The 25,399-nt window shown below is 42.2% G+C and overlaps 2 protein-coding genes across 2 annotated transcripts; both read right to left on the reverse strand.

Annotated features, from left to right (window-relative positions):
• Window positions 1–3,593: 3,593 nt before the first annotated feature.
• On the reverse strand, window positions 3,594–14,141 carry LOC142931496 (uncharacterized). The gene is made up of 7 exons (XM_076075442.1): window positions 14,090–14,141; window positions 9,712–9,999; window positions 7,912–8,006; window positions 7,339–7,495; window positions 6,122–6,301; window positions 5,345–5,392; window positions 3,594–4,656 (listed from the first exon to the last, which is right to left on the reverse strand). Exons 2-7 carry the CDS (start codon window positions 9,851–9,853, stop codon window positions 3,809–3,811), a joined length of 1,470 nt encoding a protein of 489 aa, XP_075931557.1. The 5' UTR covers window positions 9,854–9,999; window positions 14,090–14,141; the 3' UTR covers window positions 3,594–3,808.
• Window positions 14,142–15,297: 1,156 nt separating this feature from the next.
• On the reverse strand, window positions 15,298–25,038 carry LOC142931505 (synaptosomal-associated protein 25). Its single transcript, XM_076075459.1, has 7 exons — window positions 24,961–25,038; window positions 22,083–22,124; window positions 20,034–20,082; window positions 19,279–19,396; window positions 17,471–17,617; window positions 17,129–17,273; window positions 15,298–15,790 (listed from the first exon to the last, which is right to left on the reverse strand). Exons 1-7 carry the CDS (start codon window positions 25,030–25,032, stop codon window positions 15,725–15,727), a joined length of 639 nt encoding a protein of 212 aa, XP_075931574.1. The 5' UTR covers window positions 25,033–25,038; the 3' UTR covers window positions 15,298–15,724.
• Window positions 25,039–25,399: the final 361 nt, after the last annotated feature.

Raw genomic sequence — 25,399 nt, forward strand, 5'->3', positions numbered from 1 at the left:
ATCACTTTGTGGTGCATTTTGCGACATTTCTAAAAACAAGGGACACTAATGATGCATGTATGTCTTCTGGACAGCCTCCACATGATGGCAGTATTGTAACTTCACTCACTTTTTATTCACTGATATATTTTTGCCAACAGATGGCACCACAGTCTCACTTGCAGTACTACAAGTAAGACGCTCTCTTTTCTTCTTCCAAACACAATCATCCCATCTCCCCAATTAAGCAAGACAACACTGTGCGGGGTGAAACTGTAACATTAACTCAGACTGCAGACTGTGTTGAAAGTAAGACAGTATTGTTCTCAGCCGTGACCTCATTTTACACGTTTAATCTGTTGCTCATTATCAGTCGGTGGGATAAGTCTGGGAGCAGGAAGGGTGGGAGAGTCTTCCTCTCGCTTTACTGTCAAACATCTGTGTGTGATCATAACAATCCAACTGAGAGCTGGACTGAGATTTCTATCCAGTAGATATCATGCAAATTGAACACTGATATGAAACAGCGTCTCCCCCCTGAACCAAATGTATTTACAAAACTCTCAGCTTAACTGATGTGGTGTTATATTATGAGTTATGAAAATACTATAAGGTCACTAATGACTGATGCTAATTGCAACAGCTTAGTACCACAGTCACATTTATATCATAATACAATCAGTGATAGCTGAATACTTGAAATGAGGTAGTGCTTAACACTGGATATCTTCCGTCTTGCGCACATGCAGGTCGAGTCTTTGGCCCAATCCCAATGTCGCCCCTAAAGCCTCAAACCCTGAACCCTCAAGGACTTACTGACGTCACCTGGTAAGTGGGTGAGTGTGAGAGACTGAGGGCTTGAGACGGTGTAAATAAGAATGGGACAGCACTTTGCTGCAACATATCACGTTACCATGAAAACGACAACAAATATGATGTATGACTGTGGGTATTAATTTTATACTTTGTACTCCCTGATTTGAAAGACTTCCTGGCTATTTCCTCACTTATTCTACTTAATAGTAATACTTAACAGGAAGGTGTGCAGAGTGATACTTATCTGAATTCATGTGTTCAGCAACACCATCAGTGTCACAAATTCCACTTCATCTGAGATTGTTTTCATCCTGTCTGTTTCTCTAACTCTGCTGTTGTTTCAGGTCCTGCTATTCTCACCCTGTCATCACTCATATTCCCCTCACCTGGTCCTCCACGCCCATCTCACCTGCAGCCCATTCCCTCATTAGTCCCTCGCTATTTAGGTCCGTTCACTAGCACTTTATCCCTGCCAGATTGTCTTGTGCGTTACTGCCAAGCTTTCCAGCGTTATCCTCGTTACTATTCGTGCTCGGCCTGTTCAGACCCTGCCTGCTTGGATTCTCTGCCTGCCCCTTGTTGGATTTGTTTGCCTTATTGACTGACCTCCCGGTTTGACCCTGCATGAACACTAGTAAACCAAACTGTACTTGTACTCCGTCTCTGTCGTGCTTTTGGGTTCCTGTACTTGTGGACAGATAAATCTTTTTTTCAAAGCAGTGGATCCATTGGATGTTACAGACGTCCCAGTGAGCTAGCAGCCTGACAGCATGTTGATTCTCCTGAGACCTGAACAGGGACCAGCTGTGCTTTTCATTTATGTCTGACGAGCTCACTGCGATATCTCCGTCTACAGAATCAGTAGCCTCATACTGATACATCCATAACACTACCAGGAAGTAGTAAAGAACCCACCATATTCCTAAAATATGTTTAGGGTTTTGTGTATGCATCTGGTTCAGTGGGTTTAGAAAAGTCTCAGAGAGAGACCTGAGTTACTGAGCATGTGAAAGGGGGTAGATTGGACTCGTGTTTTCTCTGCTGAAGTGCTTCTTTTCACAGCCTCCATTCATAGTCCGTCATTTTGGTTATCAGGGACAGAACCTTTGGACTGACCGCCAGCTGCTTCCTGGAAGCATTCTTCTCCACTTTCGATCCCTTGTCTGGGTCGATCTTATGAGGCATCTGTCGAATGAAATAAACAACTTCGGTAATAAAATGTGGACTCTAGTGTAATATACTATCTTCATATATCACCAATGAGCTCTGGCATTGATGGTAGGTGTGTGACATTTGCATACGTTTGTTGCTGCATCTTGACATGTCGAGGAAATAAGGACATTGACAAAACAAAATCAACTGCTGGGTGCATTACTAAGAAGCCACTCAAATGTTTACACACCCCATTAATTCAGTCAACAAATCCCATAAAACTATTTTGGACAACAGTGGAGCCTATGACTCACTTTAGTAGATAGGTTCACTGTTGCTTTTGGTCTTTTTGTTCGGTGATTTGTCAACAAATGGAGAATATCACCAAACTTATACTTTAACTTGCATTTCTACAAAACGGCCCAAAATCTAGAGAAATACTCTCCAAGCAGGTTTTTCTTCTTTTAATAATAATGTCTTTATTCTCAGGGTTTGGTTGTTGGAAACATCACACAGCCTGGTGTTACAGCAGACAGTCAGAGAGCCAGCTGCATGTTCAGTGAAGGGTGTGTCTGCAGATTCACAACACAATGCTATGAGCTGGACAGAGAACACGTCCTCTATTGTGGGCAGCAGAACTTCCATAATACTAACATGTTTCTTCAGACAGTCCCCACTGAATCTTATGGTTGTGTATTGCCGTCTAAAACACAAAAGCACAGGTGTGTGTAAATAACACCATTGTCTTTCATAAACTGCTATTTCGTAAAGAATTCAGACATTGAAGTCTTCCATGTGCTCATGAAAAAACAGAAATGTGGTGCTTGCCAGGGTGTCGGGTTAAGGATTGTGGGGTCAGACAATTTCCTGCAGGAGTTAGCTCGAGCTTATTCTACATTAAATCTACGTTATTTAATGAACCTTGCTTTGTGGTGGCTGGCTAGTCTTAACGTTCACCGGTTTACCCGGTCAGAGCTCTGTGCGGCAGCTGCAATGAACGGCAAAAACATTCTACAACATGTGGTTGGTAGTAAAGTCCCACCTTGAATAATAATTTTAAACACCAAACAATTTAAACATGCTTTCCTTCCTCCACTGCATGATAGACTTGTTTTGTCATTTATGACATGTGAAAGCTGTTAACAGCCGTAAATATTACCAAAACATCAATTGTGTTAAAATGATTTATTATAAAATTTGTCAAAGTAGTTGTTGCATGCTCCTGTTGTCCTTATCACGACCACATCCAGTTGTGATAAGGACAACATCAGCTTGCTTCTCTGTCTCAACAGCTCCTGCCGCGCTGCCCTTGAGCACAACACCAAACCAGCTGTCACTCCAGTTGAGATTCCAACAGTCAAATATTACAGTTACTTTGTTCATTTCCTCTCAGTCAGTGAGCAGGTTAAACCAAGTGTCCCAGTGCACTCAACAAGTACAAAATACACTCAGTAGATCTGTTTGTGTGGAAATCCGTAAGGAGTGGGGGGGGGGGGGGGGGGGGGGGGGGTTGAGCAGCTCAAAACACCTCCTTTAAAATGCTAGTTACTGTGTGGAAAACACACGAGCCTGCGCCAAACCATCAGTAGAGGACACAAACGAGATTCAGGCACATGAATAAACATGAACACCTCCACGTGTCCGTGGCAACATTTCACCCCGTTTTCAGGAGAGTGTTTCTGTCCGGCAGCCGAAATGGCTAGTAATGTCAAATCAGCTGGCTCCTCCAAGACCTTACAAACAAGATGGATGTTTAAATCACAAGAAATCTGCTCCCACTGCCAAAACTCACCTGCACTTGGCTTGTGGTTTCATGCCGTTGATTGATTTGAAAACCTACGAATTTGTCCATCTCCATTTTTCAGAAGTGTGCAGTGGGATGGTGATGATGTGTCGCCAGTTGTCCGCTGTTGGGTTTGTCTCTCAGCATGGTCAGCGCCGTGTTGGAGAAATCCCTCAGAATGTCCACCGTCTCCCTCTGCAGCAGCAGAGACTCCTGCACAAACTCCTGCTGGCTCTCCACCAGCAGCTGGACGGACTGAGCCAAGATCTCCAGAGACTGAGACACCGAGGTCAGGAGCATCCTACTGGCCCGCTGCTGCTGGAGGCCCTGAGAGGCCATCTGCGCCACGTGGTCGTGGGCCCTGCGGGAGGACGCTCCGGCCGGGAGAGGGTCGGACAGGTTGGAGCCTGAGGTGGAGGGGCGGTTGGGTGGGAGGGCCGAGAAGGAGGGGGAAGGTCCGTGAGAGTTGGAAGACGAGGTCGCAGTAGAAGCAGCAGAGGAGGAAGATACAGCAGCGGTGAGAGTGGGAGCACCAGGAGCGGGTTGGATGGAGGAAGAGGGGGGCGCAGGGTGAGGGGTACAGGTATTGGCTGCGACAGATGTGGAGGATGAGGAAGGAGCAGGGAGGGAGGAGGCAGTCGTGTTGGAGCTTGGTGGGGACTGTGACGGGGGAGGGGCAGCAGAGGACGAGGCGGCGTCCGAATCAGACACGGAAGGGAAAACCGAGGTGGTGGCGGCCACAGAGGAGGAGGGTCTGGGGGAGGGGTGGTTCTGGCTGTTGTTCCGGGAGTAGGTGTGGACTGGCTTCATCCTCAGCAGGGCGTTGACAGGCAGGGGGTCCAGGGAGGTTGAGGAGGGTGGGGGAAGAGAGGAAGGGTAGGAGGAGAACATGGAGTCGTCGTTTTCTTCATAGTCCGCGGTACCATCTGGTCGATCACAGAGGGACAAGGAAACACGTCAGTCCATTTTACAATCACTTGCAACTCGATCAAAACTAAAACATGTGTTTGTTTTCGCTTTTTCACAAGAAACTACAGAACTATACATATTATAGTATGTCAAAAAAAAAAAGTCAGTATAGTAACTAACTATTAAGCAAAGAATTTCGGTCCGATCCACTTCACACTTGGGTGTAATGCTGGGGTGATTTTTCAAACGTGGTGCTAATTGGACAAGAGCCCCGCTCAATACTAATAAACGTTGAATAAATAAGCACACAGCGCTCTGCGTAGCGGCGGGGGCGGAGCTTCAGGGCTCTACGGGCTCGATCATGTCGTCTGCAGCGGTTCACTTCCATAAAGTCCAAATTACTCGACTTCTGTTCAAGGTGAAGCTTTACATTTAGAATGCTGTATAGTTAAATGAATAATAATTAATTGTATACATCGTAAAAAGTAAAATCGAAATCTGCAATATAATGTACTGCGTTTAAAAGCTTTTGGGGCCTTTTGTAAATTATTTCGGGGTACACTGATTTAGATTAGTAACATTATTTAATCATAATAAATCTGTAGCATTTGTGGGGTCTTTTAGTTGGGTCTCCTGGCAGTTGCTACTACTACTACTACCACCACTACTACAGAAAACACCAGCTGTATTAAACTACAGTCTTACCTCCATCGTCAGCCAGGTCAAACTCAGAGGAGGAGTGGAAAGTATCGCCTGCAAAACATCGTCAAGCAGCAGTTAGAAATGTTGCAATGCCAAAAGGTAGAATACCTCAAAACCTAAATGCAATATAGTAGAAAAGAAATTCAACATGCATTAAATCAAACTGCTGTCCTCGCGTGTTACCTACAGTAGATGAATGTCGGCACGCCCAAAGTTTGGAGAAACATACAGGAGAAGCAGCAAGTGAGCAAAGCAATGTACTGCTGCTAACAGAGGGAGCAACAGCATGTATTTTGCGAGTCTGTGTCCGAGTAGTCCACGCTATCTATTGAATCTTTTTCCACTATACCTTGCTGTCAGACAGCCCTTACTGACAAAGAACTGAAGCAGTTGACATTTGTTCTTGCAGAACACAGGAGTTCTACCGTCGTCTCGATCGGTTAGTTTGTATGACTTTGTGACTTCTGTGTTTTAAAGGGTTAGTTCGGATACACCACAAATTCCCTCCTGTCTGTTTCTGTAAACTGGGGGCGTCCCAACCGCCATCTACTATTTAATATGCCGACTATGGATAATTACTTCATACAACCCCACTTCAAAAAAATCTGTACTATCCCTTTAAGGCACTACAAACGTTAAAGGCAGTGACAACACACAGCTCACTCTAGCAGCCACTTTGGTACATGATGTTAAGATATTGGGTATCTTTTCACATGAGTGGACACAAGAACAATGTCCTGGCCTGTCACTGTGCATTTGTTATTATCCAGCTGTACTCACCACCAGGTTCCTTCTCTGGTGAGGAGAGAGGAGACATGTCGTAGGGGGCTCCTCCAGGTACAGAAAGGGAACTGTCCGTCAGGCTGAGGTAGGAGTAGGAGGGAGGGTTGATGGGCGGGCCTTTACCGTAAAGCTTTGAAAAGTCTTCGTCTTCGCCAAATTCCACATCACTGTCGCCACCTGACAACCAACAAACGGAAAGTAGTTCATTCATTAGGAACATTTCATTTAAATAAATGATTTTTCTGTTATGTAGCCATCTCTGCCCTCCTGTCCATTTCCATATTCTGTCGTATGTTTTTTTGTAAGACCTTTGTGTTCTTTATTTACTGAGCGTGTCCCGGTTTGATCTGCAGGACTGGTATAAAGGCAGACTGATTGATCGTATCAGCTAACAACAGCCTGATTGAGCTCTAATACTGTGTCTTCTGACTGCGCTGGTGTACATGGAGCAAACAAGCAATGCGGTTAAAACCTCAACACAGCAGTGTTGAACCACAAACACACAATAAGAAAAGAAGCAGCCTCTCTATGCTGCTGAATTGGAATTTCGGCAGGCCCCCCCCCCCCCCCTCGAGTCAATTAACTCTAATGGGAGAAGTGAACGTGAACACAGATTATGGCCAATTATTTTGCTCAATGGTCACCAAAGTAAATATTTATTTTCACAAGCCTCTTACCTTCCAAACATCCTGACACTAAAATCTAAGTTTTCCAACACAAATCAGGAGAAATTGAACTTCTCTGTCTCAGCAACTAATGTTCTAGATCGCACGAGGTAACAAACTTCCTGAATGCTAGACATGGCCGTTAGCTGTGTAAATAACTAAAGTTAGCAAAAGAAAAATCTAAATACATTACGGTAATATAAGACTTCTGCTTTCATCCATCCACACGACGTTCACAACACTTCCAAACGAGGTGGAGAGAGGCAAACACGCACTCGCCCACTTAGCAGACAGGAAGTGTGAACACTTTCAAACCATGGGCGGAGCTTGTACGAGTCATCTTTGGTAATACCTACAGTAGATGGCAGTTCTCCAAACTGGGGGCGTTCCGATCGCCATCGACACACTTCAATGGAAAACTTTTAATATCAAAATCTGTCTTATGCCTCATTCTACTATGTAGTGAGGATTTCACATCGAAGGCCCGCCCATACAGTACATTCACCATAAATACCATTTCGATTTCACACGCTCCCTGCATGTCCTCACCTCCTCGAGGACTCATCATTAGTATCTTGTTGACCATCCTCTCCACGGGGCCCAGGTTCTTCTTCCGCGTGTTGCTGCCGTTGGGGCCCCGGAGAGCTAAGGCGCGTCGCTTTCCATCACATTTGAGGTCCGCCCATTTCTTCATGATCTGACGCACCTGTGAGACAATTGAACCTCCTTTAAAAAGTCTGTCACTGTGACACAAACTGATTCATCCAAAAAGTAACACTACTAGAGGTGCTACTCCTTCATCCTCTGGGGCCCCCCAAGGATTCACAAGATAAATCTGAGGGGTCGTGAGATGGTCAACAGGACAGAAAAAATGTTTCAAATCTCTTATTTTTCTAATTTGGGCAATTTTACCTTAAAAGGCTTCAATAAATAATTCAAATAAAAGGATCTGAGAAGGAAGGATCAGTCATAACCTGTAAACTAATGCAAGTTGTTCCAAATAGACAAATCTTTGCATCTATAAAAAAAACTAAATTATGTCCAAGAATATACCGTAACTTTAAATAGTAAAAGAATGAATAGCCTGTGAATTACCACTAACATGACTAAAAGTAGACAAACCTCTCTGTGATTCTCTCCCAGACTGTTTATCTGATTGGTGATTTCAGCCCAGGTCTGTTTCTTGGCTTCAGCCGACACTCCTTGGTTGAACTTCCCTACAGGGAGAGACGTCATCAGTTCTATACAATGAATCATCTAACATGCACTCACAATTGTGTACACTGGGGCTGGAGCGACGTAATAGATTATAAGTCCATTTGCATGGAATGCGTGGAGTCACACTGTTTAAGTCCCCCCCCCCCCCCCCCCCCCCCTGTGGGCAGACAATGAGTCTTTATACGGATGTCATATATATTTATGTCACAAATATTGATAATCTCAAATATTTTATTTTCATCTTCTAAAATGAACTTCAGACACTGTCACATATCATGCAATACTAGAATTCAATAATACAATACTATACATTTATTGTTATCTTTCTAATTATATTATAGTCTTGTATTGTGCTATTGAGTTATCATATTCTATTATAGAAATTACACAAATCTAATGTGCACTTTCGTCAAACATTTATATGATCCTTCGTACAGCTGGATGTCGCTTTTATGGTTCTAAGCTTTCTTACTTACATTTACATTACTTGACTAAAAAGGTGGAAAATGAATTGTAGAGGTTCGGGTTATTATTAGCTAACCAAAGGATTAGAGAGACACCACACTACATCCAGAGCACTGATAGCAGGCGTGTTGAGAGGCAATCGACATGCTCCCAAACCCGTATCACGCACCTTTACTCGAATAATCAGAACATAATCGATAAACAAATAGTCCTTAGTTGCAGGCTTACTGTACACAGTACATTGTCTGCCAATAAAAGCCTAGCAATTTCGCTAACGCTTTCAAGCATTCCCGTGAGATATGAATTGGTAAAGGAGGCAAATAAGAAATCTGCTTTAACCGGGAGTCATTTTGTCTCAAATTATGACAGCGCGTTCGCCCCGTTGTACGTAAAATGAAAAATAAATACAAATAAAAATGACGGAGCCACGGGAGGAGTAGAATATTATGTGAAAAAGCTCCTAAACAAGTGTTGGCCTCTGAGTGAAGCATGTGTTGAACAACAGATTATGGTGGATTATGTCTTTAGAGTTTGCTTGGGAGACGTCTGGAATACCTTGCTGAGCACTGCTGCTCCTGTGAACTGACCCTGGATAAGCAGATGAGAATGGATGGATGGAGAGTACTACAACACAATATGCACTTGCATGGAAGGCTCACGTAACCAGTGTTAAACGATGGTATGAGGTTGATCCAACCTTGCAAAGTGAAGCAATGAGGTTTTTCGTAAATGTATTACTTTAATCTCAGAGTTTTTTCTTGGAATATAACCCCCCTCCCCTGGTGCCATAATTATGTATTTTTCACATACAACGGCCCTAATGCACCGTCGTACAAAATGAGACGTAGGAATTATTTCTGGCATCCAGTCAAAGTCATTTTTTTCGGCAGAAACACTGTTAGGTAACTGACATCTGAAGCTCCTCCAACGCTTGGTGGGGGTGGAGACGTCCGGTCAACAAGAAGCCCACACGGTGGGCTCCCAGGCCTGGAAAACACTTTCTCATTTTGTACCTTTTCTAGGAATGAATTGACCGTGGAAATCCTGTCCGAGGGTCAGGCAATAACACAATCACCATCTCCTTTTTTATCCAAGGCCGATGATATTAAGCTTAGTAATAACTAGTCTACTGTGAGTAAAGCGCTTTCTACAAGCTCAACCCCAAAGATCCAGCCAAACCAAATGAGTAAAGATAATCTCCTTCCTAAAGCCAACACACACACACACACACCTACTCACTGAGGATGATGTATCTGTTCCTCTTCACCGCCTCCAGCAGCTGTTTCACCTCATTGAAGGAGAACCTGGGTTTGAGTCTCGACCCTCCTCTCACTCCTCCCGCCTTCAACTCTTCATCGTCCTCACGCCAAGAGGCCGACATGGCTCCACCTTCTCCTCTTCCTCCTCCTCCTCCTCCTTCGACGGCCTACTACAACTCAGTTTGTAGCCGACTCTAAATGCCAGGTGTATCTGGTTCTGATCCACCTGCCAGTCTGGACTGAAGACACCTGTCTGACTGCACGGGGCCTGCAACGAATGAGAGACAGCGAGGGAGAGGTTGAGGGAAGAGAAACAGAGAAATGCAAGAAGAAGAAAACACAATGTTAAAAGATCAACTGAGTAACTTTAAGTCAACAGAAGTAAGAGTTCTGATTCTCAAGCGCACAATATACCAAATGTTTCACTCTACTATACACTTGTCCAAACTTGGCACCATCATTACTTTACTGCAGTGCTTTTTACTATGAATATATGATAACATATATTATATATGAGAATAATATATTATACTAAGTAGGGATGTCCCGATCAAGCATTTTTACGCCCGGTCCGAGTCATTTATCTGCTGAGTCGGTTCCGATTCTTCTATTTTCCAAGATAACACAGCTGCACAGTGCTCACTTCAAGTAGCCTACATTCAAGTTACTGAAATCCATCCAATGTATGTGCTTGACAATTGCATAGCTCTGTGTTGCATTAAGGGGAAAAAGCTTTTTATTCTCTCTAAAAGAGAGACCCTCTGTGTAATCTTTTGGTGTGGAGGGAGTTTCTCTCTCCATTGAAAGGCTCCTCAGTGTTGGCTGCTTCAGTGCACCCTGTGCCTGAGTCAGCTGAATGAACAGGGCCCTGTTGTTCTTTAATTCATTTACCAGACTTACGTTTCCTAAACAGATGACAAAGGGGCGACATCTGACTGTAGCCTACATTACATGTTAAATAGATTTGTTCAGCTTTAATCTGACGGGGCCAAAACACAGGGCCAGCAACTGAAGATGATTTAAAATATATTTGAAGAGAAATATATATAGAGATTAAAGACGTAGACATTGTTGGATCACAACCTGGTCTGGTAATAATGTGTTTGGGCATTTAAAGGTTAAAATACAGTGGATATTTAATGTACAACTACTTGGATCAACAGCCTTCAGTGGATTTATTTCTGTTCCTTCAATAATGTAATAAAATTGAATCAGAAACTGAAATGCTGTTTCAAATCGACCAGACTTTTTTTTAAAACTCAAATATTAGAAGAATTATGTTCCATCAGTGACAACTGACATCAACTGTGTGCACAGAGTGACAGCGTTATATATATTTATATAAAAAAAGAAGGTCATGCAGATGTCTTCTCTTAGCTGAGGACTGCTGTGTAATATTGAAATGTGAGGGGCTGAGGGCAATGACTGACAGCAGTCACTACAGTCACTTTAGATAGCCCTGAGTAACATCCAACCAGGATTTACACTGTGACCTACAGTAAAACTTGACACGCGCTCTTATACGCTCAACAGCTGATACCGATCAACAACGTGCTAACATTACTACAACAATGAAAGGAAAGTGGCCTGCAGCCTGAAAACTCTAAAGTCTAAAGGCCAGCCCACTTAGAAAATTGGCACTTTAGGAGTAAAAATGGTCAGAAAATAGTAAACTATGAACATGGTTTTTGGTGACACACTCTGAAACTGACAGGTTTGCACCTGTACTTTCAAACTAACTTTTGTTGTTGTTTTTCTAAAAATGTTGCTTTGGACGAGTATCTGCCAAATGAAGATATATAAATAATCCATTATTTTCTTTATTATTACGGTTACCAGTGAAATGAACAATTTCATCTATAAACACAGGACATTTAAATAACAAATACAATGTGGTTTCTGCCCTGTGGGTCATGTTGTCTGACACTTGGTGGCAGTATAAAACAGTATTCAAGTGCAACATTTTTTTTTCTTTATCAAGATAAATAAAAGCGTGTTTCAGAGCCAAGATTGCACAACTTTTAAATAACAAAAAGTAGGGAAAAGGAAGCCGGTAGCGGGTGCACTGGTTTAAACACACCGTGACATCCTTCAGATAATTTAAAGGGGTCATAAAGTCATGAGCTCAAAAAGGATTTCTCCAGACTCTGTAAAACAAATGAATTCAGACAGTACTATACCTATGCTCTTTTCACACGAGTGCCACTGATGACTAAAGGTGAAAACGGGCCCTACATATGTAGATTACAGACACGGATTTACTGCTTGATATCTTTTGAGCTGAGTCACAGCTATGCCCTCATACTCCACTAGAAGCAGCAACACTCTGTGCACCAACGTCTCCAAAGTCCCGACATCTGATCCTAACACCAGAGTTGGAGTCGTGTACATCGGTCTAGATCACAAGACCGCTTTTTCAAAGTCTCTTCCTCATCTAATGCATTATTTCACTCTAGTTTAGACAAAGAGATCTTTTTGTTTCATTTCAAGACCGATCCAGAACACAACTGGTTCCTGTGCCTCAAAATGACTTCCTTTATTTTATACGTGTAATTGAACGAGTCCCCGGGCTTCAATACATCTCAGGTATTTGCAGCTTTTCTGCTTTTTAAATGTTGACTGTTGGCATTAGTTGTTCTATTTTCTAGATTTAGCTGTGCGTTTAAAAAAATGACCTCATTTAAAACTAGGCTTGTTGTTAGTGAATTTTTTAGAAGAGTTTATGAATTGTTTGGTCTGTCAGAGGAATAGTCATGTTTTTTGTGGGTGTTTTTAGGAGAATGTGGCTGTACCAGATCAATTTGAGGAGTGCCACTGGTGTGCATGTTCCACATTTTATCGTAGGCGAGTCATGCCGTGTCCACATGCCCTTAAATATCTACACAACATTACCGTTAAAAAGTTGGGATTTGTCCAACTTAATTGTGTTCATTCTATACAGTATATCTGAAAGGTGTTTCATGATTGTAGGTTGCAGAAAGTCATCATTGCATTGAGTTATCAGAGTACAGGGAGAACACAACACTGTACAATGGTTCAAGCAGCCTGACGACCGAAAGAGACAAAGGTCCCTCTGAGCAACAGTTGAATAAGAACAGAAGAAATCAGCAGTCACTGGTAAAAGAAACTAGAAGCCTAGCATCTAAATAGGTGTCCTGTTCACTGCCAAGTGCAAAACAAACAGCTTATAACGAGCTGGAATTAAGAGGCAACGTGTTGCTTTAGCAAAGCTCTTCTTCAAACCTCCCAATAGAAATAGAAGGTTGGTGTAGTGTTAGTTAGCACTGTTGGAATATCAGCTGAACATACTGTGGACTGACAGATCTCAGTCTAACCCTCTTCAATGTAACCCCTGAGTAGACTGCAGAGGGCCCAGAGAAATAAGCACCAACTCTAAATATGAAGAGCCCAGTTGCCCCGATGTGCTGCAATAATAACTGATGGTCACGTGCACTTTTCAGGACTGGAAAACAAATTCAACATCCAAGTTCAAACAGTATTGCAACACTGTGGGGACATCGACTAAATGGAAGTTTGAATCATTCTGTTCTTCTTCTTTATGAGCCAACGCTATTTCAAATGTAAATAATACATTTGGTATCTGAATTATAGTGTTTTTTATCTCTACTCAAACAGTTATTTAAGGAAATAAATGGTACATCTCAAGGGGTTTCAACCTAATAAATCAATTAGAACCAAAAATACCTTGTTAGTCAAGCTCCTCGCATTAATGCAACATTAGTTGTATTATTTTCCACATTTTCCTTTTTATTTGTCTCTAACTTAGCCATTCACACGCCAGTATAATGTTAATGCATGAAGTCAAAATGTATACGATATGAACAAGTCAATAACTATTGAGAATAACTTCTGAATACGAGATGATTTAAATCGTTTGCTCTGACCACGTGGTCCGTCTGAGCTAATCAGCTGTGATCTTCCTGTCTTTGTTGAGCTCGTGCCTGCCTCTCCCCCTGCTGCTCGTGCCTGGCGGCTCACACAAGGAGCAGCCCTGACCGATTCCGCCATCGCTGTGCGCTAACACCACACTGCGTTACATTAAAACGGTGAAACGGGAATACACGGCGAGTTTCGGAAAACATACGTGGATTTATCGAGGATTTAAACGCGCGTCTACAACGCGGCGTGTTGTGTTTGTGCGCCGACTAACAGCAACCGTTACACAACTATTGGTAGTCGAGCTCGAGTACGAGATGTCCGGTGCTACGCTCTTTTTTTCGCATCGTAGCTATCATTGTTTCACGCATTGCTGCGATAAATCACGCGCGCGGTCTGTTATCGAGAATCCTTCGCGCTGTGCGGTGTTAAAAAACGCTGAATATGTTGAAAATAATTACCAGGAAAAATGGCGTTGTTCTCTCCCTCCCCTCCTTCCTCCGTCGGTTCTCCCGAAAGTTCGGAGTGTCGAGAACAACGGAACTGCGCAGACTCCGAATTTTTTTTTCTCCCTTGAACGCGCAACATTTTGCAGCTTCCTGCGCGCCCCCAGCTGCCCCAGATACAGCGTGCACCAATCACTAACAATCTCAATGAAATCTAGCACAACACGCACAAATTGTGCGCAAGGAACACTATTGTTAGTATTTAATGAGATAAACTGATGATCAAATATCCTCGCGATGCTGACAATTCCCCCAAACATCCCCCTACTCTTAACCCAATAAATGTGTCCACAGCCAGGGCCCGTTTTTAAGCTTAACTTCATTTTAGCATTTCATCACTATTCATGCTCTGTAGTTGCGCCATTGAACGTACTAGTCTTAAACCTGCATAGGTCAACATCTTCATTGTACTAATATATTAATAATAACCACACCATTAAACACAAACCATAGTATCTTATTTCCAACATTAGGCCCGGTCACACTCCAATGTAGATCAAGACCGGATGTAACAACAGTGATACCTCCACATCCACAGCAGCTAATGAAACAATGTGAGCCCATGGAATTGGCTTTAATGAAAAACACACACAAGCACAAAATAGTAGCACTTCACTCTCAGAAAATGCTGTGATTCACACGTGGTCTTGATGGTGTCAGCAAAAACCATGATGAGCTCAGATTCCTTTTCAAACGATGGAACAAGATTATAAAGACATCACCAAGTCATCGTCATTTCACCACCATTTTATATCAATGTGGAGAAAAAAGAAGATGGAGAAGCCACGGAGAAAAGCAGGTTCCATGTTCGTCCGCTTGGTGTCGCTAGAGATCTTCCTCTGGGGACGAATACGTGTTTCTTTCCTCTGGGCAATATCCAGCAGCGCCTGCAGAGGGCGCCATCACGCACGTGTTTCACCCTCTATAGAGCGTTTTAGAGTAGAGAGGGGGGAGTGATTACACAGAGGGGGGGTATTTTTTTAATTTTGGAAATTTGGACATATATCCTGCACACATGACTTATTAGAGCTTTTTTCCCCTTTTTTAAATGATCTGCCAGGTAGAAGTTAAATGCCCGCCCCAACGGAGACGGTCTTCGCAGGGTTGTTTTCCACATGTTCACCTTTTGTGGAATGAGTTCTTGATTTGACTTGATTCTGCTCTCTGCTGCTGCTGGTGGTGATGGTGCCGCTGCAGTGACCCAGTTTCCCCTACAGGCATCATTAAAGCTTCCTATGATAAAACGCTCTGCCGAGTGACCGCAGAGGCCACCTTAAGAGTGTTCACAGAGTGTGAAACAGTTATAATAATCCTATGGCACGTAAAAGGATTATGTCATATCAGTATCAGACTCCCCATCACGACGAGAGTAAACAGGAACACAAGATAATTAACACCTCACTAATGAGAATCAGTCCCCATAGGAATACCCCAGCAATAATGTCACACGGAAGAAACCACTACTTAAAAAAACACCTATGTAAAGCAGTGAATAATAGCTGCAACACTTTGGCAAAGCATGCAGAAGCATATGCTAATTGCAAGTAGGGTGAATTAGTAGAAAAAGAGTGAAATAAAAGAGTGCTCCTTCTATCGTTTAATGAGGTTGTTGGCTTTCTGGTTGGCAGCGCCGATGCGGGACACGTTGAGAATAGCCTGCAGAGAGAGAAAAGAAGAAACAGGAAATGTAAATGAGAGCCAGAGTGACGGAACCACTGGAGCTCTCTGTCTATCTCTCAAATTTCAAGTTGGCTTTATTGCAATGGCCAGTCAGCTAAAGTCTTCCAAAGGCAGGTTGTGCAAACCTACAATGTTACGAGGGTAAACAAAAAATAAAGTAATGGTAAAATATTACTACATAGTATGCTATCAAAATATAAAAAAAAAGAAAAACTATTAATGATTTTTATGCATCTCTTAATAAAGCAAGCCCACTAAAACAGGAGTGTGCTGCTTTCATCTCTCTCTGTCTCTTCTTCTTTTGCAGTTTATGTAGTCCATAATGTATTTTGTGAAAACTGAACCCTGAACAAAGGGCCTGAAAGGTTGCAGATGTGGATATGAAAAAGGACTGTGGCGGTATTTAAAGGTAGACTCCAACAGTGTTCGTGTCTGGGTTTTCAAATGGAAACGCCCACTCAGCTTTAAAGAGAGCAAAATTACGGCTTCAGTTCCCCACCAGAAATGGTTTTCTGACGGCAAGGTAAGGCGGCTGTGGAAGGGAACAGCAGAAACCTTTGAGTGTACGTTATATTTAGAATATACAGTATATCACCGTTTTACCTTGCTGTCAGACAGCCCTTTCTGATGGGGAACTGAAGCCGTTGTATCAGTCGCTTCAAAGCCACCAAACTGCATTTAAAACAAGTTAGTTTGACCTCGCAAAACTTGCATATATATATATATATATATGTATATATATATATACACAGTATATATATATATATGTTTTCAGGTTACGTGGTGGGAAATGTTCTTTTAGAGGGGCTAGGGAAAACAGCATTTTCGGCTTACTTCGACAAAAATTTTAGATTTGAATACATGTTTAGATTTGAATACATAAGGAACACCACTGGGAAACTACAGACTGATATACACAATCCTCAAACAAATAAAACTAAAACTAACAAACCTTCCCTTTAATGGTATTTGGTGAGCTATTCAGTCAGATTTACCAAATTTGTAGGAACTTTGTAGTCAGTGATATGCAGGTTAGGTGATATGGGGACCAAAAATTGGTGGTAGATGTGAAAGTGAAACTTGTCTGTCACACTCCCACCCCTTGCAGCCCTGCACAGGCAAGCATGATTCTTTTTTACATTTTCTCATTTATTTATTTATTAAAATTCATTGTCTTGGTGGTGATTCTTATCTGATTGGGTTGTATATTTGTTTTATAACATCCTGTCTGCAAACGGACATTTTTTGTGGCCCACTGTGATGTTTGCCGACACTTTGTGAAACTTGCTAAGTGTTGTAATGTGGCAGCAGTACCTCTCCCTGAATGTGTTCGATGTGGACGTTCTGCGTGTCTATCTCGTTGCCCATGTCCAGGGCCATGCTCTTCAGATTCCCCATGAGGCTGCCGACATGAGACAGGTTCTCCTCCATCTCGTCCTCCCGGGCATCGTTAGTCACCCTGAGATAAAGCAGAGTAAAGAGTGTGTGTGTGTTTGTGATTATGTCCTGTGTTTGGCAGCTGCCCGTATGACTGATGACTGCTGGTATTACATTACATTACACAGCTGCCTCTCCTAACACAACAGACAAGCAGCCTACAATAACAGTTCATTAAATGCTCTCTCTCTCTCTCTCTCTCTCTCTCTCTCTATATACCTCCGTATGTGTCCTCCGCTCATGATCATTTGCTCCCTTTCATCAACGACTCGAGACGCTGGCGGCTGATTAGACACAACGCCGTCCTGACCGGATCCTCCGCCCCAAACTGCCTTGTACGCCCTGCTCTCCTCAAAGGCCTTCAGTCTGAGAGAGAGAGAGAATGTCTTTTTATCGTTCACTTGTTAAATGTGATGCACAAGAACCACACTGCACCCATACTGGCCTTACAGCTGCACTGCAGACTTTATTGTTTTATAGGTATGCAAGCTTTAGTGGAAAAGTGTCTGTTAGGTAACGCATGCATGGAACCTCGTGTGGGTACAGCAGTGGTCCGTTTATACAGTAGAGATGACAAACCGGTTGTAAGATGATATCCAAACGGCTGAAAATCAATGCAACAAAGCAAGCGGGCAACAAAAGAAAGCAGGAATAAAGGGTGTGGTGGAAAAATCTGACACCACCTACTTATCACAGGAGCAGAGGCCACAGCACTTGCCCAGGTCAGTCAGGTTTTTCTCTGCCTCCTTCATATCAGAGTTGATCTGATCCAAGCCCTCCTCTATACGCTCCAACTGCTCTATGAGAGGAGAGAGAGGAGGATGGAGGGGTAGGCAGGAGGAGAGGATGAAAGGCAGAACAAAGGTGGACACGGAGAAGGAGTGGAAAGACGAGCAGGGGAAGGAAGACAGATGGGGTGGAGTGGGAGGGAGGAAGGCGGTGGAAGAGGAAGGTGAAAGTGTTAGAGGGGGAAGAGGACATAGCAGGAGAGGAGAAGGAGGAGAGGTGGGTGGATGGAGATGATGGGGAGAAGAAATAGCAAGGAAAGAGGTAAGAGAAAAGAGAAGTAGAGGAAAATTGGAAGAATGGAGGGAGGAGATGGTGGAGGGGAGCGGCAACGTAAAATCACCCACTGTTTCCTGAAAGCCCCGCAGCTGAACTTAAAAAAATAAATAGTTACCAGCTACTGAGACGCCCACAACTAAAAAACAAAGAAATCCACTGACAAATCATAAATAACATCACTCTGCACAAACAAGGCTGCGCGTGTCGATGTGCCGGTTGTTTGCACCCTGACCTCAGGGCCCAGTTCCATCATGTTTTATAACTCAGTAAACTCAATTGAAAAGCAGTGTATAATGTTTATAGAGATTGTTCATGAAAAAGGTTTTTTGCTGAGTTTTCTTAATTAAAATAGTAATTTAGTGCTTGTATGAAATAATCATGTGTTTGAATTTATCTACTTACCATTTCTTATGTATTCTATTCATATTTGCCCAGATATCAAAATTTATCATTTTTTGTTAATCATGGAAATTTCAAAAAATATGTAAATATGGATGGATGGACAGACGGATTGATGGATGGATGGATTGACGGGTTGATGGATGGGTGGATTGATGGATAGGTGGATGGATGGATGGATGGGTGGGTGGATGGATATATGGATGGGTGGATGGATGGATGGATTGACGGGTTGATGGATGGGTGGATTGATGGATGGATGGATGGATGGGTGGGTGGATGGATGGATATATGGATGGATGGATATATGGGTGGATTGATGGATATATGGATGGGTGGGTGGATGGATGGATGGATGGATGGGTGGATGGATGGATGGGTGGATTGACGGGTTGATGGATTGATGGATGGATGGATAGGTGGATTGACAGGTTGATGGATGGATGGACCAAATTCTCAATATCAAAATCCTTATTCAAGCTAATTTAATGGAACTGGGCACCAGTATGTTTTTTTTTTTTTAGGCCACCGTTAAGGTGCAGTTCCCGGAAACCAAAACCTACTTCCTGATTGGCCAGATACACAGACCACAGCACTGGGCCATGTCTGTCAGGTTCTTCTCGGCCTCTTTCATGTCCCTGTTGACGGAGTCCATGCCTTCCTCAATACGCTCCAACTGCTCTGTGAGGAACGGGAGTTTTATGGCACTGGGTTTAATGGTCGTAACAGTAGAGACGGACAGTAAGCCGACTTACCTGATTGGTCAGGGACGTGTTCAGACTGACATGTTCAGACCATTCTGACAAACCCCATAAATGAAAGCTCATATTTGAGATGTCCTTGAGTGTTGACAGGTTTCATACAACATGCGAACTAACTAAAAGGTCTTATGAATCATTCGTTGGACTGGCTGGAAAGACGCCGAGAAGCTAACTTGTCCGTTTGGCAATACTGAATCTGCAAATTTACTATTGTATGATATTGCAGCACAATAACAATACATGTTAAACCTTTGTAAAACCGGAACTGAAATGCGTGTGTGAACAGGACAACTTTGAAGTTGTTCGACAGCACGGCAGTTTGTCCTGCTTCCTGTCTTTGTGCTGGGTTTTAGTCACAGAACTACTGTAACACAATCAAGCTTGCAGGGATGAAGGTATTATTGATCTCTTAGATTTTAAGCAATACTGAAATATCAGGGCAAAACTTGCTTCCATCTTTAATGGTAAACACAGCTTTTTCTAGCTTGCAGTTGAGAACACAGTGAACAAGACTAAACACAGGAGAATTTAAAGAGGGACCAAACAGAACTGATTACCTCCTTGTTCATCCAGCATAACCACAGCTCTGATCCCAGCATCTTTACTCTGCAAGAAGGAGCACATGAAACCATGTGAATATAGAATACTCATTACTATCAAGCTGTTATGGTCCAGGATTTCTCCTTTTCCAGGCATCCATGGGTTTCTATCTGTGAAAATCAGCTCGCATACACTTGTAGATAGATTATATACGGTTGTCATGTGGCGATGCCGTCTGTCTCAGATGTTCAAGCGTCCTTGAATGCAATTTTCAAATCAATGTCTTCAATGTTATAAATTGTCTATCTGCAGCAAGTTCAAAGTGACTACCTGGATGACAAACAATATAAATAGCAGTAAGGTAATTCTTTTTCAAGGTATTTGGGGTTACTGTACATGTACGTCTGACCAGGATGTAGTCTTTCCTATTGTGTCGTCTCGGCTCTTGTTTTCCGTGTGTCAAAACCCAAAATTGCTTCCCAGCAGCCTAAACTCAATCACATCCCACCATTGGTCTTGTTTAAAGGCATCTCTGTGGAAATAACTTATGTAAAGATGGCGCCGCTAACATACATAATGAGGATGAACTTCATGATGAGGTTCTCTCTCTCTGGCTCTCTGACTGTCTGTCTTTTAATCGCTGCAGGCCTCGCTAGTTATGTATTTACATATATAAAAATGAGTGCTGGGCAAGTTAACGCATTATTATCGCGTTAACGCATTAATTAATTAACGCCGACAATTATATTATCGCGCGTTAACAGTTTTTTATTTATTTATTATTAAGCAGACATTTTTAACACAAGAACCAGGCAGCAAGCAGTGAACAGCTGTGTTCGTGTGGCATCACTTCCTTCTCCCCCAGGGTCCAGAACCCCTCCTACACTCCGTCACCGTCGTTCACTCTTGTCTCACAAACACACACACACACATACACACGAGCGCGATCGTCTCGTTACAGATCAAACGTGACTGTTGTGAAGTGGAGCTTCTCGTGAGGACCAAGACATGTCTGGTTTGAACGGAACACTTTACTGTCTGAACTGCAGTATTACAGTGTTACAGTGAACACAACGCGCTCTTGCACCCGACATGTGGTTTTCTATGTATCAACATTGTTAGCGTCAAGAACACGTACCATTCTACTTCCTGTCTCTTCATAGTAAAAGCACTTCCGTTTTCATGCTCTTCACAATAAAAGTAAATCATGCAATCAAACAATTTACAACAGTGACAATATCCATCCATCCATTCATTATCCAAACCGCTTATCCTGTTCAGGGTCGCGGGGCACTGGAGCCGATCCCAGCTGACATTGGGCGAAGGCAGGGTACACCCTGGACAGGTCGCCAGTTCATCGCAGGGCACATGTAGAGACAGACAAACATTCATGCCCACATTCACACCTACGGGCCATTTTGAGTCTCCAAATAACCTAAGGTGCATGTCTTTGGACTGTGGGAGGAAGCCGGAGAACCCGGAGGGAACCCACGCTGCAACGGGGAGAACATGCAAACTCCACACAGAAGGACCACCCGGGATCGGGGATCGAACCCGGGTCCCTCTTGCTGTGAGGTGACAGTGCTAGCGCTAGTGACAATATTAAAATACATATTGTCGAGTTTTTAAAGTGTTTTTGTTTGTAATATGTATAATAAGCATCATTTAGTTATCGCTACTGAGAATTTAACAAACATAAAAAAAATAAGTAGATAGGTTTGCAGTTTTCAAGGTGTATATTTAAATTGCATCTATTACACACATGAAGATAAAGTTATGAACACCGGCTGAATATCTATTATCAGAATCATAACTGTATAACTGCTACTGTGTAAAGGGAATACTGCTGTTAAAAATAACCTGATTTGTTAAAAGTGTTTGCAAACCAAATGTTATTGCACTTTTGTTCATATAGCAGTACTTTTAAAATAAAAGTGCGCAATACACTACTTTTGAATTCATTATTGAACTTTGCCATAACAATGCGATTAATCGCGATTAAATATTTTAATCGTTGCCCAGCACTAATAAAAATATATGATTGAATATATGATGAGCGTATGTACCTCCTCAACCAGCTGCATCATCCGCCTGGTGCTCTCCAGGGACTGAAAGACACAAAAAATGGATGCTTCAACATTCAATATTATCTACGGGCAAATATATAATTCAGCTTGTATAAAAAACTTGAATTAACAATAATAAATTCACTATTAATGGATGTTCAGTTGGGTTTAAATTAAGCAATTTTCCCAATTAAAATCCTCTGAAACACATCAAGCTTTTAAAAGAAAATACAACAAATTAATGCCATCTTTCATCTTGTCTTTTTTCTCATAATTTATATCAAAACACTTTTTTTTCAGGAAATAACTGACCTATAAAGTGTAAAGTATTTTTTACTTAGAGCTTACCAAACATTTTCTGAAGGAGAAAACATTATAAATAAATAAATAAATATATATATATATATATATATATATATATCAACTGCTGTTTTGACCTGAACCCTGAACTGCAATTACACTGTACTCTCACACATGGAAAATTCCTCTCCAGTCTTTCCGCCCCTTGCTGTGTGTGTGTGTGTGTGTGTGTGCATGTGTGTGTGTGTGTGCGTGTATGTATTGTGTAAATATCATATTAATCCCTGGGGTCTTCCCCACCGAGGGGATGACGAGGTGACAAATGGCTTTGACCTGCAGTAACCTTTAAACCCTGTGGTGTGTGTTGTGTGACTGAGTGTATAAGCTCATCCATGCCTGATGTCTCCTCTGCAGATGGTGTCACTGGGAGACCAGTTGTCTCTATGGCAACCAGGTGAGCCAGGTGTCCTTACAGGGACACTCCCCTCAGACAGAGCAGTGTTCTCTGTCGCTCACAGCAGGTTGCGGGACATCAGCAACATCCCGTCTCCTGTGTGTGACGTTCAATATTCTGTGTATTTTTAGATGTCTTAAAGTAAATGTATAGCAAACACATTCTCATAAGCAACATAAATAAACAACATACATAAATATTGTTTATATATGTCTGAAAAGGTGTATGAAGAAGTACACACTTATTATTTCATTTTCTAAACAACTGACGACGCAGAGAACGCAGACATTAACCACCAAAGATGGCAATTGCAACCTGAACAAATTGACTTTCCAGATCTGTTTCCTATTAGTGAGGAAGTAGAGTACATGGCCCAATATTTAGTGGCACTAAATAGACATGTATTTGGTGGAGAAACCCAGCGTGTAACGTTACACCAGCGATCACCAGCAGACAAGTCGCTAGATGCTTCAACTTTGTTGTCAAAAACCAAGACAGAGACTCAGAGGTTTGACCTGATTGAGTTTTGAATTGGGCTTTATAAACACATGTAGTTTTGATCAGACCAGTGGTAGCCATCACATTTAATAGGGTGACGCGTCATGGTTGCTCGTAGTGACGGTAGATGTTGAAAACACAAACAGAAGATATACTGTATGTTTCCTTGTAAAAGTCTTCAAATAATTCCTTACTAGTCTGTGTTGCATATTCACGCCAACCATTTACTATGAGCAACCATCGACGCATTCGGCTGAAAGTCACCAGTTAACACAGTTACTCATTGAACTAAAAATATCTGTTGAACACCTGAAACACCTTAAACTGTCGTGATGCTGTTGGAATTCTGTAGAACTTGAGAGTTAAAATATGGATTTAGACAACTGAACACGCAACAGCTAGACATGTTGATGCTGGTTGTTGGTTGGTCTGGATGGCTGGCGCAAAACGTCACTTCCGTTGCCAACATGCTTTTGCATATTTTTGATGACGCCGGCTGTAGAAGTATCTATACGGTCCCCCGACCCCTTCTCCATAACTCAAAGAAACGATTAACTCAATATTTGTCATATACACAACTCATAATCAATTACCCCAATGCTATTATTATATATAGTTTCTGTCCCTGTTCTTGTCACCTTGATAATTTTGGATCTTTTGTTTGAGCCCGGTATTTGTGTGTGATGAAAGGTTAATGTGCGTTAGACACTACAGCCACTTTCCTCAGAAGCTCCAAAGGAAAGACTGAATAAGACATTTTAAGGCAACCAAAATGTTACAATAAACTTTTATGAATTGAAAAAACACTGTGAGAGGGTTAGAGTTCTAAGATGAAAACACGGACAACTCCCAGACCGGACAACGCCATAAAACAAGATACTCGAGAACGTCCCCTCAGACTCTGGGAACACTTTTTATTATTTTATTACAATTTGAATACTAAGTTGATTAATTGACAGACTACTTCATAATGAAAATAGTCTTCGCAATAAAGTAATCTTTATGAAAAATAAACATCCCATCTACGTTTTGGAAAACAAGTCTAGCCAGCAATGTTTTGGTCAAATCTTCTGAAGAAGCCATCATAAAACCACTAGATGCACCAGTTTGGTTTTCCATTTACAATTACTGTAATTGTAAACTGTAATTTGAAGGGTTTGCTGGTGGGAAAAGACAAAGCTCCATAATGAGCTTAATCCACCAGCTCCCTTTTTAATGAGGAAACAAGCGATCAACTAAGTCTGGCAGCAGGATGCCAACAAAACAGAAAAGAAGGTGCGGCAACAAGCAGCACCGTATTCTGGATTTTAATTGATCAATTTTGGTTAGAAGCTCATCCAATCGCCTGCACATTACTTTATTAAGCCAGTGAAAATGCACATTGAGTTTTGCCAGAATACAGTGAGGGAAACGAAAGCTGTGGCTTTGCGAGGCGACTTTGGTCAAACACTATTGCAACTAAAGAGTCTATTACAATGTCTGTGTTTATCTGACACGTTATCTGATACCTTCCTATTCTAAATGGGGAAATCCATCTTGCAAAAATGGGTTTTTAATATTTATTAAAGCAATTACTTGAAATGGAGGGAAGCCTTAGATGTTCTAGAAAAAGTGTCCATTCCTCACCTCATCCGTGACCTGATTGGCTCTCCTCTGCAGCTCCTGATGCTCTGTCAGTATGGGCGGGTCTGATGCCATGTTGGCCGTCCGTCCGTCCGTCCGTACGTCCGTGTGTGTGTGTGTGTGTGTGTTCAGTCCCAGGTGACCAGATTAGGCTGCAGCATCAGGTGGTTTTGGCACCTGGAGAGCAGAGTGACACCATGATTATTTATAATGACTGTCAACAGATTCGACCAGAAAGAAGAGCTGACAGACCAACAAGGTTCTCATCTACATAAAAACAGTTCATTTAGATTTACTTCATTTCACCAGGATGATCCACTCGATGCTGCTTTATGAGTGTACATATTAAAAACAAACAATAAGACAACAAAAACTTCCCATTTCCATTTGAAAGCCTATAGATTGTTTTCCTGTATAGTGGCACCATATTACTGGAGGCTGC

Source organism: Anarhichas minor, unplaced genomic scaffold (assembly GCF_050575085.1).
Source record: "Anarhichas minor isolate MPS153535 unplaced genomic scaffold, ASM5057508v1 ptg000052l, whole genome shotgun sequence".
Lineage (NCBI taxonomy): Eukaryota > Metazoa > Chordata > Actinopteri > Perciformes > Anarhichadidae > Anarhichas > Anarhichas minor.

Coding starts and splice junctions, on each gene's coding strand:
- LOC142931496 (XM_076075442.1), bottom strand. CDS start 9,853: ATGTCGGCCTCTTGGCGTGAGGACGATGAAGAGTTGAAGGCGGGAGGA. Junction 8,007..9,711: donor GAACAGATACATCATCCTCA/GTGAGTAGGTGT, acceptor CTCTCCCTGTAG/GGAAGTTCAACCAAGGAGTG. Junction 7,496..7,911: donor TGGGAGAGAATCACAGAGAG/GTTTGTCTACTT, acceptor ATTGTCTCACAG/GTGCGTCAGATCATGAAGAA.
- LOC142931505 (XM_076075459.1), bottom strand. CDS start 25,032: ATGGCATCAGACCCGCCCATACTGACAGAGCATCAGGAGCTGCAGAGG. Junction 17,618..19,278: donor TGTATCTGGCCAATCAGGAA/GTAGGTTTTGGT, acceptor TCTCTCTCTCAG/ACTGAAGGCCTTTGAGGAGA. Junction 15,791..17,128: donor TCGAACACATTCAGGGAGAG/GTACTGCTGCCA, acceptor CTCTCTCTGCAG/GCTATTCTCAACGTGTCCCG.